Consider the following 12,931-nt stretch of genomic DNA (forward strand, 5'->3'; position numbering starts at 1 on the left):
TTGGTCAGAGGCTGGGCCAGAGGGGAGAGCAACAGCGCACACGCAGAGGGAGAAGGGACGGCCTGGAGGGCAAAGCACAGGGGTCCCGGGGGCCACAGCCACGGCATCCGGGCGAGGGGTCGGGGCCACAACAGAGTCTCAGCCGCTGGGCTGCACTGATGCAGGGAGCCTGGGTGACTGACATCCTGGCACAGCGCAGGTGGCACCTAGAACCCACATCTGGTGCCCCCACTGGCAGGCAGAGTTCATTCGTTCATGTGTTCGTTCATTCATTCCATTATTTAATATTTACTGAGCACCTGCAAAGGTGCCAGCCACCACCCTGGGCTTTAGAAGTCCAGTGTGAACAAGACAGACACGTCTGTGCCCTTTCGGAGCCTCATAACGGAGGAGGGGGACAGAGAAGGGCCCCGTAATAAGGTCAGCGACACCCCTGGAACCTGCCCAACCTGCCTCCTCCACGGGGATGCCCGCCTCTCAGCCTCACTTGCTCCCACCCCCGTGGCAGAGCCTTGGGCTGGGCCCCTCCACGGGGTCCTTGCCCCCAGCCTTGCCTCCTTCGGTGCCCACTACTGGCCACTCTGCCCATTTAAGTTGAGTTCCCTCACCGAGGGGTCCTGCCCTGAGTGACTCGGTGGGAAGAGCAAAAGTCAGGAAGCCCGGAATGACTTGGAGTCCACTCACGGCCCCACCAGGAGACTTCCTTACTGGCTGTGTGACCGGTGGCGAGTCGCTCTACCTGTGTCAGCCTCCTCTCCTAGAGACAAGGAAATCTGTGTCCTGCACCAGGCAGGGGCTCTAGAACCACCTAGGTTTGATCTGGGTCCCTCCTGTACCCCCTTCCTGCCACCCCACGCCCTGGGTCACCCCGTCTTCAAATGACCCCTTGGGCTGGAGCCCAGGACCCAGACAGGGAGGCCAGGATGGTCTGCCTGGGAGAGAAGCTGCAGGGGGAGAAGGCAGGGGCTAAGGGGAGCTCAGGGGTGGGGTCCACAGCTCCAGCTCAGGAAACATCCCGGGGTGGCCCCAGGTCACCTGGCCTGGAAATTGGGTGCAGGACGATGGGGGAGGGCGGGGGAGAGATGGTGTCATCTGGCACCAGTGTCCCTGACACCATATCCCTCGTTGAGCTGGTAGAGGTAGGGTGAGCAGGAAACACGAGCTGCAGCAAGACACTGGTGGGGAAGGACATGGAGAGGTGAAACGGAGTGGGCTGCGGCGCGTTTGTGTGTGCACGCTCACGTCCGTCCTGGAGGTCTCTATACATCTGTTTTTGTGTGTCTGCATGCCTGGGTCTATGAAGCGTCTGTAGGTCTGCCTGTGTGTGTTCATGGGTCTGCATGCACAAGCATCTTGGGTGTTTATGTGAAGGTTGTTTGTGTACGTGTCTGTTTTGTGTTTCCATATGTTTCTATGTGTGATTGTGTTAGTGAATCTACGTGTAGTTGCCTGTTGGCGTTTATGCGTCTGTATGTGTTTGTGTGTGCGTGTCTTCAGAGGTCTGGGTGCGTCTTGTGTTTGAGTGTGCTCTTGTGTGTGTGAGCCTGTGGGCAGGAGCCGCTGGTGGACCCCCTCCCTCTCCCCCAACTTCACTATGGCCAGACCACTACTGTGGCCCAGCCCTTTTGGCAAGTCCCTGGTTTGGTCACTTACCCTTGATGTTGGGGCCATGGACCAGCGGGCTGCACCCGCAGTCTGTGGGGCTGTCGGTGGGTCCTGAGTCTGGCTGGGTACGTAGTCGAGATACTCTGTGTCCCCTCCGCCCCTCCTCCAATGCTGGAGCCACCCACATCCCACATGGAGCCCCAGCCAGGCCCTGGACAGCCCCCAGACCTGCTGCTCAAGACTGCTGGGTACAGCTAGGCCCCAGGGCCAGCAGAGCTGTTCCACAGACTCCCACTAAGGGGCAGGGGTAGAGGTGGAGGGTGGGGACCAGCTGCTGGACGACTGAGTCTGCCCTCCTGCATGCGGGGCTGGGCTGCAAGGTGCAGGGGACATCCCCGGCCAGGGGCGGCTGCTGCCTTTCTGTCCTGTGAGACTTTAAGCAGCTCATGCACCCTCCTTTCTGGGTCCAGGTTCTTCATTTATAAAATAAGGGGCTGGTGCTAGCAGGGCCACGGCGTACAGTTGTACGGTTGTGTACTGCACAAAAGCACCTGGCAGAGGTGACGGAAGGCTCTGAGAGGCAGCCCAGATTCCGCCTTGCATGCTGAGGGCCCCTGTCTCAGGCTGCAACACCTGGAGAAAGAGAGGCTTTTCTCTTCCCGTTAAGACTTTAACTCTTTAGGTCCTGTGCTCACATGGGGGCGTCTGCCTAGAGGTAGCCTTGTTCTAATTCTCACAAAGGCACTGGGGCACCAGCCTTTGGGACCAGCCGCCACCCCTCCCAGTGTCGGTGTCCGGGGACTCCATCCACTGCAGACCCTCCTCCATCCATCTCTGGAGAGAGATCTCTGCGACTCTTCCTGCCCGGCTGTCCTCACCTCTCCTTTATTTACGTGTATATGAGTGTATGAATGTATGTGTATGTGTGTGTGTGTGTGTGTGTGTGTATGCGTGGGTGCGTGTGTATGTATGTGTATGTGTATATATGCGTGTGTGTATATGTATGCGTGTGTGTATGTATGCGTGTGTGTATATGTATGTGTGTGTATGTATGTGTGTGTGTGTGTGTATGCATGTGTGGGTGTATATGTATGTATGTATTTATTTAACTTCTTGGCTGTGCCGCGTGGCATGTGGGATCCTAGTTCCCCAACCAGGGATCAAACCGCGCCCCCCTGCGTTGGAAGATGGGCAGCGCGGAGACCTAACCGCCAGACGGCCAGGGGAGTCTTCCCCCCCCTCCTTTAAACCCAGATGGGCCCCCGGCTGTCCTGCTTTGATCCCCTGCCCCATGCTGTAGACCTACCTCCCGCCCGCCTCCACCTCCCCCTCTCTGGCCCGCCTGTCCCTCCCTGGGACTTCCTCCCTTCCACACTTGATGGACCGCTTAGCACAGGTCCTCGGAGACCCCTACATGGGAGAGGAAATTGAGTCTCAAGAGCAAGGTGCCTTGTCCAGAGCATGAGAGTGAGTCCCACCAGGCCTCCCTGACTCCAGACCTGGCCCCTCCAGCCCTGCACCCACTCCCCACCCTCACCCCTCCTTTCCCAGCCCGCTCTGACCGCGCTGACACTGCTCTGCTGCACTGCTCTTTATTTCATTAGCAAAGTAGCCGGGGAGCCCCCCGGGGAATGTGGGAATAGGGACAGTAGCCAGCTCCTGTCCCCTGGGGTCGGCAAACCTGTGCAGACAGAGATGAGGCCTGAGGGGCTCCGGTGGTCTGTGCACTCTCCCCACCTCGAGATGCCCCTGATCTCCCACCCCCCGCTCTGGGGCTGGGGTCCCCGGGCAGGATTGGCCTGACCCAGGGCTTAGGATGGGGGGCTGGTCCACGATGGCCACCCCTGCCCGGGGAGCAGCTGTGGGTGGAGGTCCCCCGGCCCCTTACCCAGGCCTCAGGCTCAGAGGGGCACCGCGAAGCCGCTGCCGTGGCTGCCGGGAGGTGTGGCTCGGTAGAAGGGGTCAGCCGAGACCAGGGTCCTGCAGGAAGGAGGGGATGCAGGGGAGGGAGGGGTGGGGCAGCGAGCCCAGACCTTCTCTTTCCCCCCCACCTCCACACGGCGCCAGGGCTCAGCCGGGATGGCCAAGCCACAGAGAGTCTTTGCCGGCCAGCTCTGGGCCATTATTGGTACAAACGGGATTTCTGAGGAATTGGATTGAGCAGAAAGGAGTCAGAGAGAGGCAGAGCCACAGTCATTCCGCTTTGTCCCCACACACCCCACCCCACAGCTGGCAGGGAGCAGGTGGGAGCTGGCCAAATGCGGGAAACACGAGCGCCCCGGGGACTGGGGCGGGGGGCGGGGGGGGCCGCCGTGCAGAGGGAGGGGTCGCTGGGCAGAGGAGGGCAGCAGCCCCGCTGGGCAGGAGAGGCAATGAACAAACCAGAGAGAGGAAATGGGCCTCTCAGATGGAAGACAGACGAAGGAGGGAGGAGAGGCCGGGGAAAGGCCTAGATGCAGCAAAGGACAGAGCAGGAGGGGGGCGTGCTACCTGCCCACATGGGGATTCAGGCGCCGCAGGCTCTCTGTGGGGTTGGAGGTGGCCTGTAGGCGGGTGACCGGCTGGTTGAGGGCATAGCCTCCGGGCTTCTGGGGCTGGAAGCCACCTCGAGTCCAGCCTTCACTGTCTAGACCCTTGGGGATGGTCTCGAAGTACCTTCAACACAGAAGAGTAGCTGGCGGGAAGCTGGTCTCTGTCCTCCGCAGCCTCTCTGCGCTTCTCCAGCAGGAATCTTGGCTCCAGCGGAGCACAGACTGCTGCAGGTCCTCCAACCTCCCGAAGGCCCTGTCCACTCACTCACCTCTTACCCTGGAAGCCTGCCCTCACGCTACCCCTGAGCTGGGCGCCCCTCCTCGGAGCTGCCCCTGAGGCTGAGACAGCACTCTGGAGTGTAAAAGACTTTTAAGAGATGCCATGCCTCCCTCCCTGGCCTGTGAACGTCTCGGGGATGGGAGAGGATGGGGGTTGGGGACCCCGTCGCCTCCATTTCTCTCTAGGTGTTTGACTTTTTCTTCCATTTTACCAATTTTCACTGAGCACTGGGCCGGGTTCTGAAGGTGCCAAAATGAGCAAGATGTGGGCCCAGCCCTTGAGTTTACAAAGGGGGTGCGGAGAGATACATGAGAAAATCAGTGACTACAACCCCTGGGGCTCTGGGCCCATGAGGAAGGAGTGGTGTGCCTGACACCTGCTGAGCGCTCAGAAAACCAGACAGGCAGGCGGGGGGAAGGAGAGATGGCTGGGCCTGAGGGTCTGCGGGAGCCTGGGGAGGGGCAGGAGAACAGCTGTCCCCCAACTCCCAGAGTGAGGCCCCGCCCCTCCCCCTTGCCCTCCCCGGGAACTGGAGCTGCCACGTGCATCGCGGATCTGCTGTGAGGTTCAGGCACCGCTTCCACCCTCTGAGCCTCAGCGTCCCCATTCAAAAGAGGGAGCATTTCGCTCCAATCCTCCTGGGAGATGGAGGAGCTGGGGGAGCAGTGTGGACGCGGATGACACAGGCTGACACACAGATGACAGAGGCCAGGAGGGGATGCTTTTGCCTAAGAATTACACCTCCATTATCCCACCCCTGTGATGCCCTCCCCACCCAGTCCTGGCCTGGGTAGCCTCCCCCATGAGTCTAGGGCCACTTCCTCCTGGAAGCCTTCCCTGATGCCCAGGACACTCACTCCTTGCCCAGGGCTCACACAGCACAGAGCTTACCTTCTGAGAGTGCATGGAGCCCACCTGCCATGGACTGGTTGTGGTCTCTTAGCAGATGCCCTGTTGCTCCACATAGACCCCATTGTACTCCCTCATTCCTCCCCTGCCCACCAGGGGCCTGCACTGCATCTCTGGGAAAGCTGCCCTTGGGTTACTGGAGCAAGGAGGTACCTGGGCTTTAATATCACCCCTGGGGACAGCCCTTAACCAAGGATCAATGGGTGTGGGGTATGAATACCCCAGCTCTCTCGTTCCTTGGCTGGGATGATTCTGAGTTGTGTGTTTTGCACTGTTTTCTAGCGTCTCCCCATGGGATACCTGGTTTAATAACACACTGTTCTTGGCGGCCATCCCTTCCCCACCCCATTACCCCCATCCCTGACACCCTTAATAAAGGGTTCACACCCAACTCCTTGGCTCGGGGTCTGCTTCTGGGGGAACCCACATTAATCAAGTGTTGGCCTTCTTCACTCATTACTGTGAGCTCATTACTTTTCGCAGTCTCAGTCTCCCTGTCTGTAAAATGGGTCAGCTTCACAGACCCAGATGTGGGTAGGGAAGAGGGGCTCACCCTTGGTTGTAGGTGGTCAGGTAGCGATTATCCAGGTCAGGGTCATAGGGGCTCCGGACATAGCTGGGGTTGTTAAGGCTGAACCCTGTGGGCTCCTGCACCAGAGGGATAGAGAGGGGACTTCTCAGGTCAGGAGGGGGTGGGGATTTGGGGTAGGGGCTGGGTACCCCAGGCCTTACCTTTTTCCACACGGTCTCCTGGCCAAGCAGGGCAACATTTGTCTGTTGCATCCTCTGTGGGGGCTGGAATTGCCAGTGGTTCATGCTGCTGGGTTCTGGGCCGGAAGGGGGCACCTGCAAGGGACAGAATCACAAGAAGGGTGGCCGGGTGGCCAGGGTGAGGCAGCAGGATGGAGGGAAGGCAGGCAGAGGCCCATGCAGCCTCAACCGCCCCAGCCCCAGGATGCGTCCCCCTCCAGCCCCACTGAAGTCACGGCTTTGAACACACCCCTCACTTTCCAGCCCCTGGGCCTTTCCCCCTCCACCCAGAGGTCCTTCCTCCCTCCACCCAGGGGTCCTTCCTCTGCATCTCCAAATATCCTGATTCTTCCCATATTGCACTGCCCGGATCGAATGCCACCGGGTCCAAGAAACCTCCCTGTCTCCTCCTCTCTGAGTGTTCCCTTCTCAGAACACACAGGGGAGCCCCCCGAGGCCACTCACTCTGGGGTTCAGAGTCCTCTCCTTCACTCGGCTGAAGCCGGTCTCCCGCTCGGAGCCTCTGGCCAGCACCGGCAGGAACTCATCCCCCTAAGGCAGCAAAGCAGCCCCTGGCATGGCTTCCGGCACCATCCCAACTGCCCCACAGGAGGACCTCAGGCTGTGGCACAGACATTCCCCTCCAGCCCTGGCTCAGCTTACATGAGGATGGGTCATGGGGAGAAAGTCTGACTTGGTGACACTCCGGCTGGGGAGGAGGACCTGGAAAGAGGCCACAGAGGAGCATTAGGCTGCTCAACTGCTCCTTTGTCCTGAGCACAGAGAAGGGCTCAGCACAAATGGGTATAATTGGACGTACAAAGGAAAGGGGAGAGTTTGGGAAGAAGGGAGGGGAGGGCATGATGCTGAACGGGAACCAGCAGTCCAGGGTTCTTGTCTGAACTCTCAGTGACCTTGGCTATGCTGCTTTTCCTCTTTGGACCTCAGTCTTCTCATCCAGAAAATGGGGGAGTTGGACCAAAGTAGTGGTTTTCGCCCAAGCTCTTTCATCTTGTGTTTCGGCAAAGGCTTCTGCAGCTCATATATATACATTTTTAAAGCTAGAAACCCCCAGACTGGAAAGCTTCAATCACCATGAAATTCTAGTGGGGCCCAGCCTGACTTACCGGGTCCCCAGGGAGGACCTGGGAGGGCGGCTGGAAGATGATGGGGCTCTTGTTGGAAGCTTCGGTTAAGCCAGTCTCCTCCTTGGCCCCAGCTGATTTTTTCTGCAAGAGATCTGCAAAAGACAGCCCCTCTGTGCTGGCCTGGGACAAGCAGGCCCCACCAACGTGACCACCAGTGGCTCGGTGTCCCAGTAGGTGTGGGGGGAGCTGGAGGCCGGAGCAGCCAGGATCATGGGAAACAGGGGGACTCCAGAGTCCAGGGCAGAGAGCAAGAGAGGAGAGCAAAAGGAAGGGCAAACCTCAAACAGCCCTCCTAAGGAAGAGAGTCGTCCTTTGGAGATCAGCAGACCTAAAGCACAGAGGTCAGCCCAGGGAAGATGGTTTCCCCAAGCTGCCGATATGTCCTTCTGTCTTCCGCTGGTGCCTCCTCAGCCCTGTGCCAGCTCTGGGGTCCCCGGGGGTCTCTCCCAAGGGTCGGGAATAGGGAGGTGTAGTGGGAGGCCTGAGCTTAGACTCACTCCTGCCTACCTGGCTGGTTTGAAGGCTCCTTGAGATACTGGGGATCATACTCGGAAGTCATGAAGCGGGGGCCCTGGAGCACAAAGAGTGGAGTGATGGGGGACGCAAGGTAGACCAGGGCCCAGAGGCAGTGGGGGCAGTGCTGGCTCTCCGGTTCTCTGTGCTTTGAGTAGACCTGCATGCTCCCACACACATCTCTCTCTCATCAGGCATCACAGCGCCAGAAATTCCACCAGGAGAGCACAGTTCCTCCGTGACAATGAAAACTAAGTCATATCCCACGCTGGACTCCAGTAATGAACAACGGGACCCAGAGCCCCTGCGACCCAGAGCAGGAGGGGCCCAAAGAGAGGAGAGAGGCGGATGGAAGGGAATGGGTGCTCACAGTACACTGGGGCCCAGGATGGGATCGGGAGAGAAGGGAGCTCAGGTATTAAGTCCCAAGATACATGTAAGGAAGCCCGTGAGGACCACTTTGCTGCTGCCTTAGAAATACCAAATCTCAAATCCTTGCCTCGCCCCAGTCTCTCTGAGTGTGTGCGCCCTGAGCCCACACTGAGCTGGCTGCTCGGGTGAGTCAGCACAGAACCTGTCTCGAGGAAGCCGGAGGAGGTGCGTCCGGCCCCTCTGCCCGGCCCAAGGCCCTCTTCGGGGCCACCCACTCACGTGTCGGGCATCCTCCCACTCCAGCGAGCCCTTGTTCTGCTGTCGGTGGAGCAAGGGCACTTCCTTAGGCTCCAGCCCCTTGATGGCCTGGGGCCCACAGTCCTGGGTGTCAAAATGGACCTTCCTGACCTGGGAGGACGGAGCAGCCAATTACGCTCCAGGTGAGGGGATGGCAATCACGTCTTGACTCTGATTCTGCCCTTGACCCCTACAGAGTATCTGCACAGCAGCCTGGGGGGGTCCCTTTACGATGAAGCTGGGCCATATCCCTCCTCTGCTCAAAGCCCTGCAGTATTCCCATTGCACTCCGGGTAGGATCCCACGTCCTGACGGCGGCCCACAAGGACCTAAGCTCCTCACTCCGCTCCAGCCACCTGCCTCCTTGCTGTCCCTCCTCCCATCAGGTGCTCCCACCTCAGGGCCTTTGCACTTGCTGTCTGCATTGCCTGGAATGCTCTTCCCTTACTTTGCTGCATCTGGAGGAATACTGACGTCCCTCAAGTTTTTGTCTAATGTCTCCATAGTAAGCTCTTTTCTGACCCTCCTGACTTGCAGGTCCAGTTCCTTCACTTCTGCTTCAGTCCTTGCCTCTTCCCTGGTATATTTTTCCCCAGCACTTATCACCTTCAGAAATTGAAGAGGTGTTTAGAACGTATTGGTTGCCTGAATGGCAGTATCCATTCTGGCGGTGGTGGTGATGTGGTGGTGATAAGGATGATGGTCACACAGTGATAGAGATGAAGACGACGGGGATGATAATGACAAAAGTGAAAGTGACAGCCACAGTGGGGATGGTGATGTGGGCGTGGACATGTGGATGAGATGGGGGAGATCATGGGGAAGTGGATGGGCTTGGGGTGCGGAGGGAACAGGACTGGAGGTGGGGATGGTAGAGATGATGATGGTGACAGGAATGGGGATGGATATGGAGGGGGAGGGGATGGGGGGATGGGGGCGAGGTCAAAGGTGATGAAGGTGAGGGGACCCCAGCCCACACTGTGGCTCCCCCAGGCCCAGTCATCTCAGCCTTGACCAACACTTGGCAGTGCAGCCCCACCCTCTGGAGGGATCCCCACCCTGTCCACTCTCTAGCCCTTCCTCCGCCCCAGGCTAGGGTCCCCCTCCGTCCTGGTCCTGGCCCAGCACTGACCTCCCTGGTGGGGGTGGCTTCCCAGGCCTTCTCCCGAGAGGAGCCAGGGTGGGTCTGGTGCATGTTCCAGGGCAGTGGGTATTTGCCATCAGGCACCTCCAGGGGACGGGAGCTCTGACTGGTCACTGTCTGGAAATTGTTGCAGACTTGTTCCCTGAGGGCGGGGCAGGAGCGGGGGAGCTATTACCACCAGGGCCACCTCCCCTTGTCCCCTGGAGGCTTCCACCTCCCTCAGACCTCCCACAGCAGCCTCGGGAGTCTGCTTGCCTTTTGGGCCCAGGCTGAGGACCAGGCCCTGAGTCCCCCAGGATCCCGGACCCCAAGCGCGGAGCCTGGAGTTGGTCTGATGAGGTCCGATGGCCCTGAGGGCTAAGGCCCAGGTGGGCAGGGGGTGAGCAGGGGTTGGACCGACTGTACCCCACGGCCGGGTTGTCCAGGGCACTGAGATTGGGTTGACATGAGACCACGGGCCGGTAATTTGATCTGTAGCCTGTGCCGTGGTGAATGCCCATGCGGGGCTTGAAATCCTCCCGGCCTGCCAGAGGGGAAGCAGGCAGACAGGACTCAGGGTCAGCAGAGCGGCAGAGCAGTGACCAGGGCTCCCCAGGCAGGACCAGCATCCGCCCGCACCAGGGGTCTAGGAGGGCGTCCCCACTCCTGCCCCGTGCCCTGGGCGTGCCTCCTACACAAAGGTGCCCTCACCGTAGGCTATGCAGTAGCTGGTGGCGTAGAATTTCAGGGGGTCTGTGCAGCCCCCCGAACTCATCTTCACATAAGGGGATACAACCCCCAGGGGGAGTTTCCCCATCATAATGCTGTGGGGCAGGGCCCCCGGGGGTCCTAGGAAGGAAGAACAAGGAGCCCCAGAGGTCTGGCAGCCCAAGGGCCCCGAGCCTGCCCCAGGCCCAGGCTGCGGAGACCACAGAGGAGGTGATGGAAGCCCACACAGCGGCCCTTCCCCCAGGTCTGTGCCTTTCCACCGACATCCACACCCCAAACTGAAGAAAGGACTAGTACTCATCAACACTTGTGTACCCTGTGTCTCATCTCACCTTCCTCACACCTTATCACCAACCCCCTCCCCCATTTTACAGCAGGGAAACTGAGGTTCCAAGTGGTGAAGGATGAGCTCATCATAGGTAGTAGAACCGGGATTCAGACCCAGGGTATCCGACCCCTCAGCCCCTGATCTTTGCCCCCACGTGCCCTCTTCTGGGAACGGAATAGCCCGACAATCGCCCACCCTGAGCACTCTTGGCCACCCCAGCTGGGAAGCTCACTCCCAGCCCCAGGCTCCTTGTCTCTCCCTAGGGTCCCTCGGCCTTGCCCACCTCCCACTAGAAGTTGGCTCAGCTCTCATGGGGCCCAACCACCCAGCTGGCCCCACCCTTACCTGCCCTCTGCAGGGGCTCTGAGGTAGGGCAAGAGGCTGCAGGAGGCAGGCACTGCTCCACAGAAGCCTGAGCCCTCGGGCAAGTGGCCAGGCCAGAAGAAACAGTGCGTTGCCTAGCAACAGGTGCCTAGCAACAGTGTCCCCACGCTTTGGAAGCCCTTCTGAAGCCAGGGCCCACTGAGGGGCTGACCTGGCCAGGAGGGGAGGCCAGGAGCTGCCCAGGCAAGGTACTGCCTCCGTGGCTCCAGCCCCGATGGTGGTGTCCCTCACCACAGCCGGGCAGAACTGCCGTCTGAGTGACATGAAATAAAAGATAATCCTGAGCAATCACTCCAGTTTATTGAGCACCCACTTCATCAGACACTTTACATCCTTTATCTCCAGTCTTCTGAATAGCTCTTCCAGGTAGCTATTATTATCCCTCTTTTCACACAGGGAAAAGAAGGGTTGGACAAGCAAAGTGACTTGGCTGGCCGGAGATCTCACCATCAGAAAATAGCAAAGTTGAGATTCAAATGTGGGTGGGTCCAGATCCCACTCTTAAGCCTCTGGGTAAATTAATGTTGACTCTGTTCTGCTAGAGCCAAATCTGTACCGAGCTCTTTCACACACATTACCTCACATAATCCCCCAAACCACCCTGCGAACTGGCTACTCTTATTCTAGGTCCAATAAACCACAGCAGTGAAGAGCGTGGTTCAAACCTGATCTGTCGCCCCCATTTCCTCATCTTCATCGAGGGTGGTCACTGGACCTGTCTCCTGGGGCTGTTGGAAGATTTGATGAAAGAGTGGATTCAGCACCTGGCATGTGGTTGATGCTCGGTTTTTAAAAGCTCTTCTTAGCTTTATTTTGCGATGGGAAAGGTGGGGCCCAGGCCTCACAGCTGGCGGAAGAAGAGTCTGGATTAAACTGGCGTGAGCCGGATCCACAGGCCATGCTCCTTCTGTATCAGCTCTAAGGCTTGTGAATGTCTAACAGTTGGATCTCTGGGGACTGATTGGTTGTGGGTGTGTTGGGGGGGGGGGCGAGTGTCCTGATTTGCAGCATTTGTCGATTTCTATGGTGTAAACACACCCTGCTTTCACGGCTGCTTTCAAGCTACCAACGCGATGTTACTGAAAAGGGAATTGGGTATACAAGGTCAGCAGCCCACCACGATTACAGTACTTCCACCATAGGGATTCAGTAGTTGGAAGTAACCCCAAGAGCATAAATGACAGGAAAATATGGGAATGTAATGAGGAGGTGATGACTTTGAAGTATTTATTAGCTTCTTTTTAAATATAATTTAGTAATATGTAAGTTTATATCATTGAAGTGTTAACAGCGGCTGCGTTCAACGATCAGCTGGCAGATTTCCTGGAAGTTTCACCGTCAGCTCTCAGGAGCCAGTGCGCCCCTGCTCTTCGGGAAGAATGAGGTGTGAATGAAGGGGAGGCCGAGGGAAAGGGGGCTGCCCTCGCCCAGGAGACGCCCTTGCCACACTCACCTGGAGGTGACCGGCCTGCTCGTGAGGGAGCTTGTGTCTGCCCCTGAGCCCCACAGAGAGGCCCTGGACTCAGAGGTGACCAGGACCCAGCAGAGGTGTGGCAGGCACCCACCCTCCAGAGGAACGAATCTGTTCGGGGGTCAGAAGCTGCAGGGACAGAATTGAAGAGACACAGCCCGGCCCTCCAGCCAAGAGCTCCAAGTGTAATGACGGAGGTTCCCATGAGCTCCACTCAAGAAACACAAGATAGGGAAGAATGGGTGGGGCTCACCAAGGCGGAGGGAGAGAGAGGCCCTCCTTGAAGTGTCTGCATCGCAGGGAAGGGTTACAAGCAAGGACTCAGACTCTGAAGCCAAATGGCACGGCCCCGCCTCTGACACTTAATAGTAAAAGACTTGGTGCGTGTTACATGCGCCTCGGTTTCCCCCTTCTGGAAAGTGGGGGTGATAATGGTACCTACCAGTGGGGCTGTAGCTGGCACACTGAGGTGGTAGGCGCCCTCTAAGAAT

At 58.5% G+C, this 12,931-nt stretch overlaps 1 protein-coding gene across 1 annotated transcript; it reads right to left on the reverse strand.

Moving 5' to 3' along the window:
- Nucleotides 1-3,506: 3,506 nt before the first annotated feature.
- Nucleotides 3,507-10,348, reverse strand: SAXO4 (stabilizer of axonemal microtubules 4). The gene is made up of 12 exons (XM_067751649.1): nt 10,240-10,348; nt 9,955-10,072; nt 9,538-9,691; nt 8,388-8,516; nt 7,731-7,794; nt 7,203-7,315; nt 6,739-6,798; nt 6,541-6,627; nt 6,058-6,171; nt 5,879-5,973; nt 4,096-4,260; nt 3,507-3,585 (listed from the first exon to the last, which is right to left on the reverse strand). Exons 1-12 carry the CDS (start codon nt 10,346-10,348, stop codon nt 3,507-3,509), a joined length of 1,287 nt encoding a protein of 428 aa, XP_067607750.1.
- Between the last annotated feature and the right edge of the window lie 2,583 nt (nt 10,349-12,931).

This window comes from Pseudorca crassidens, chromosome 9 (genome assembly GCF_039906515.1).
Source record: "Pseudorca crassidens isolate mPseCra1 chromosome 9, mPseCra1.hap1, whole genome shotgun sequence".
NCBI lineage: Eukaryota > Metazoa > Chordata > Mammalia > Artiodactyla > Delphinidae > Pseudorca > Pseudorca crassidens.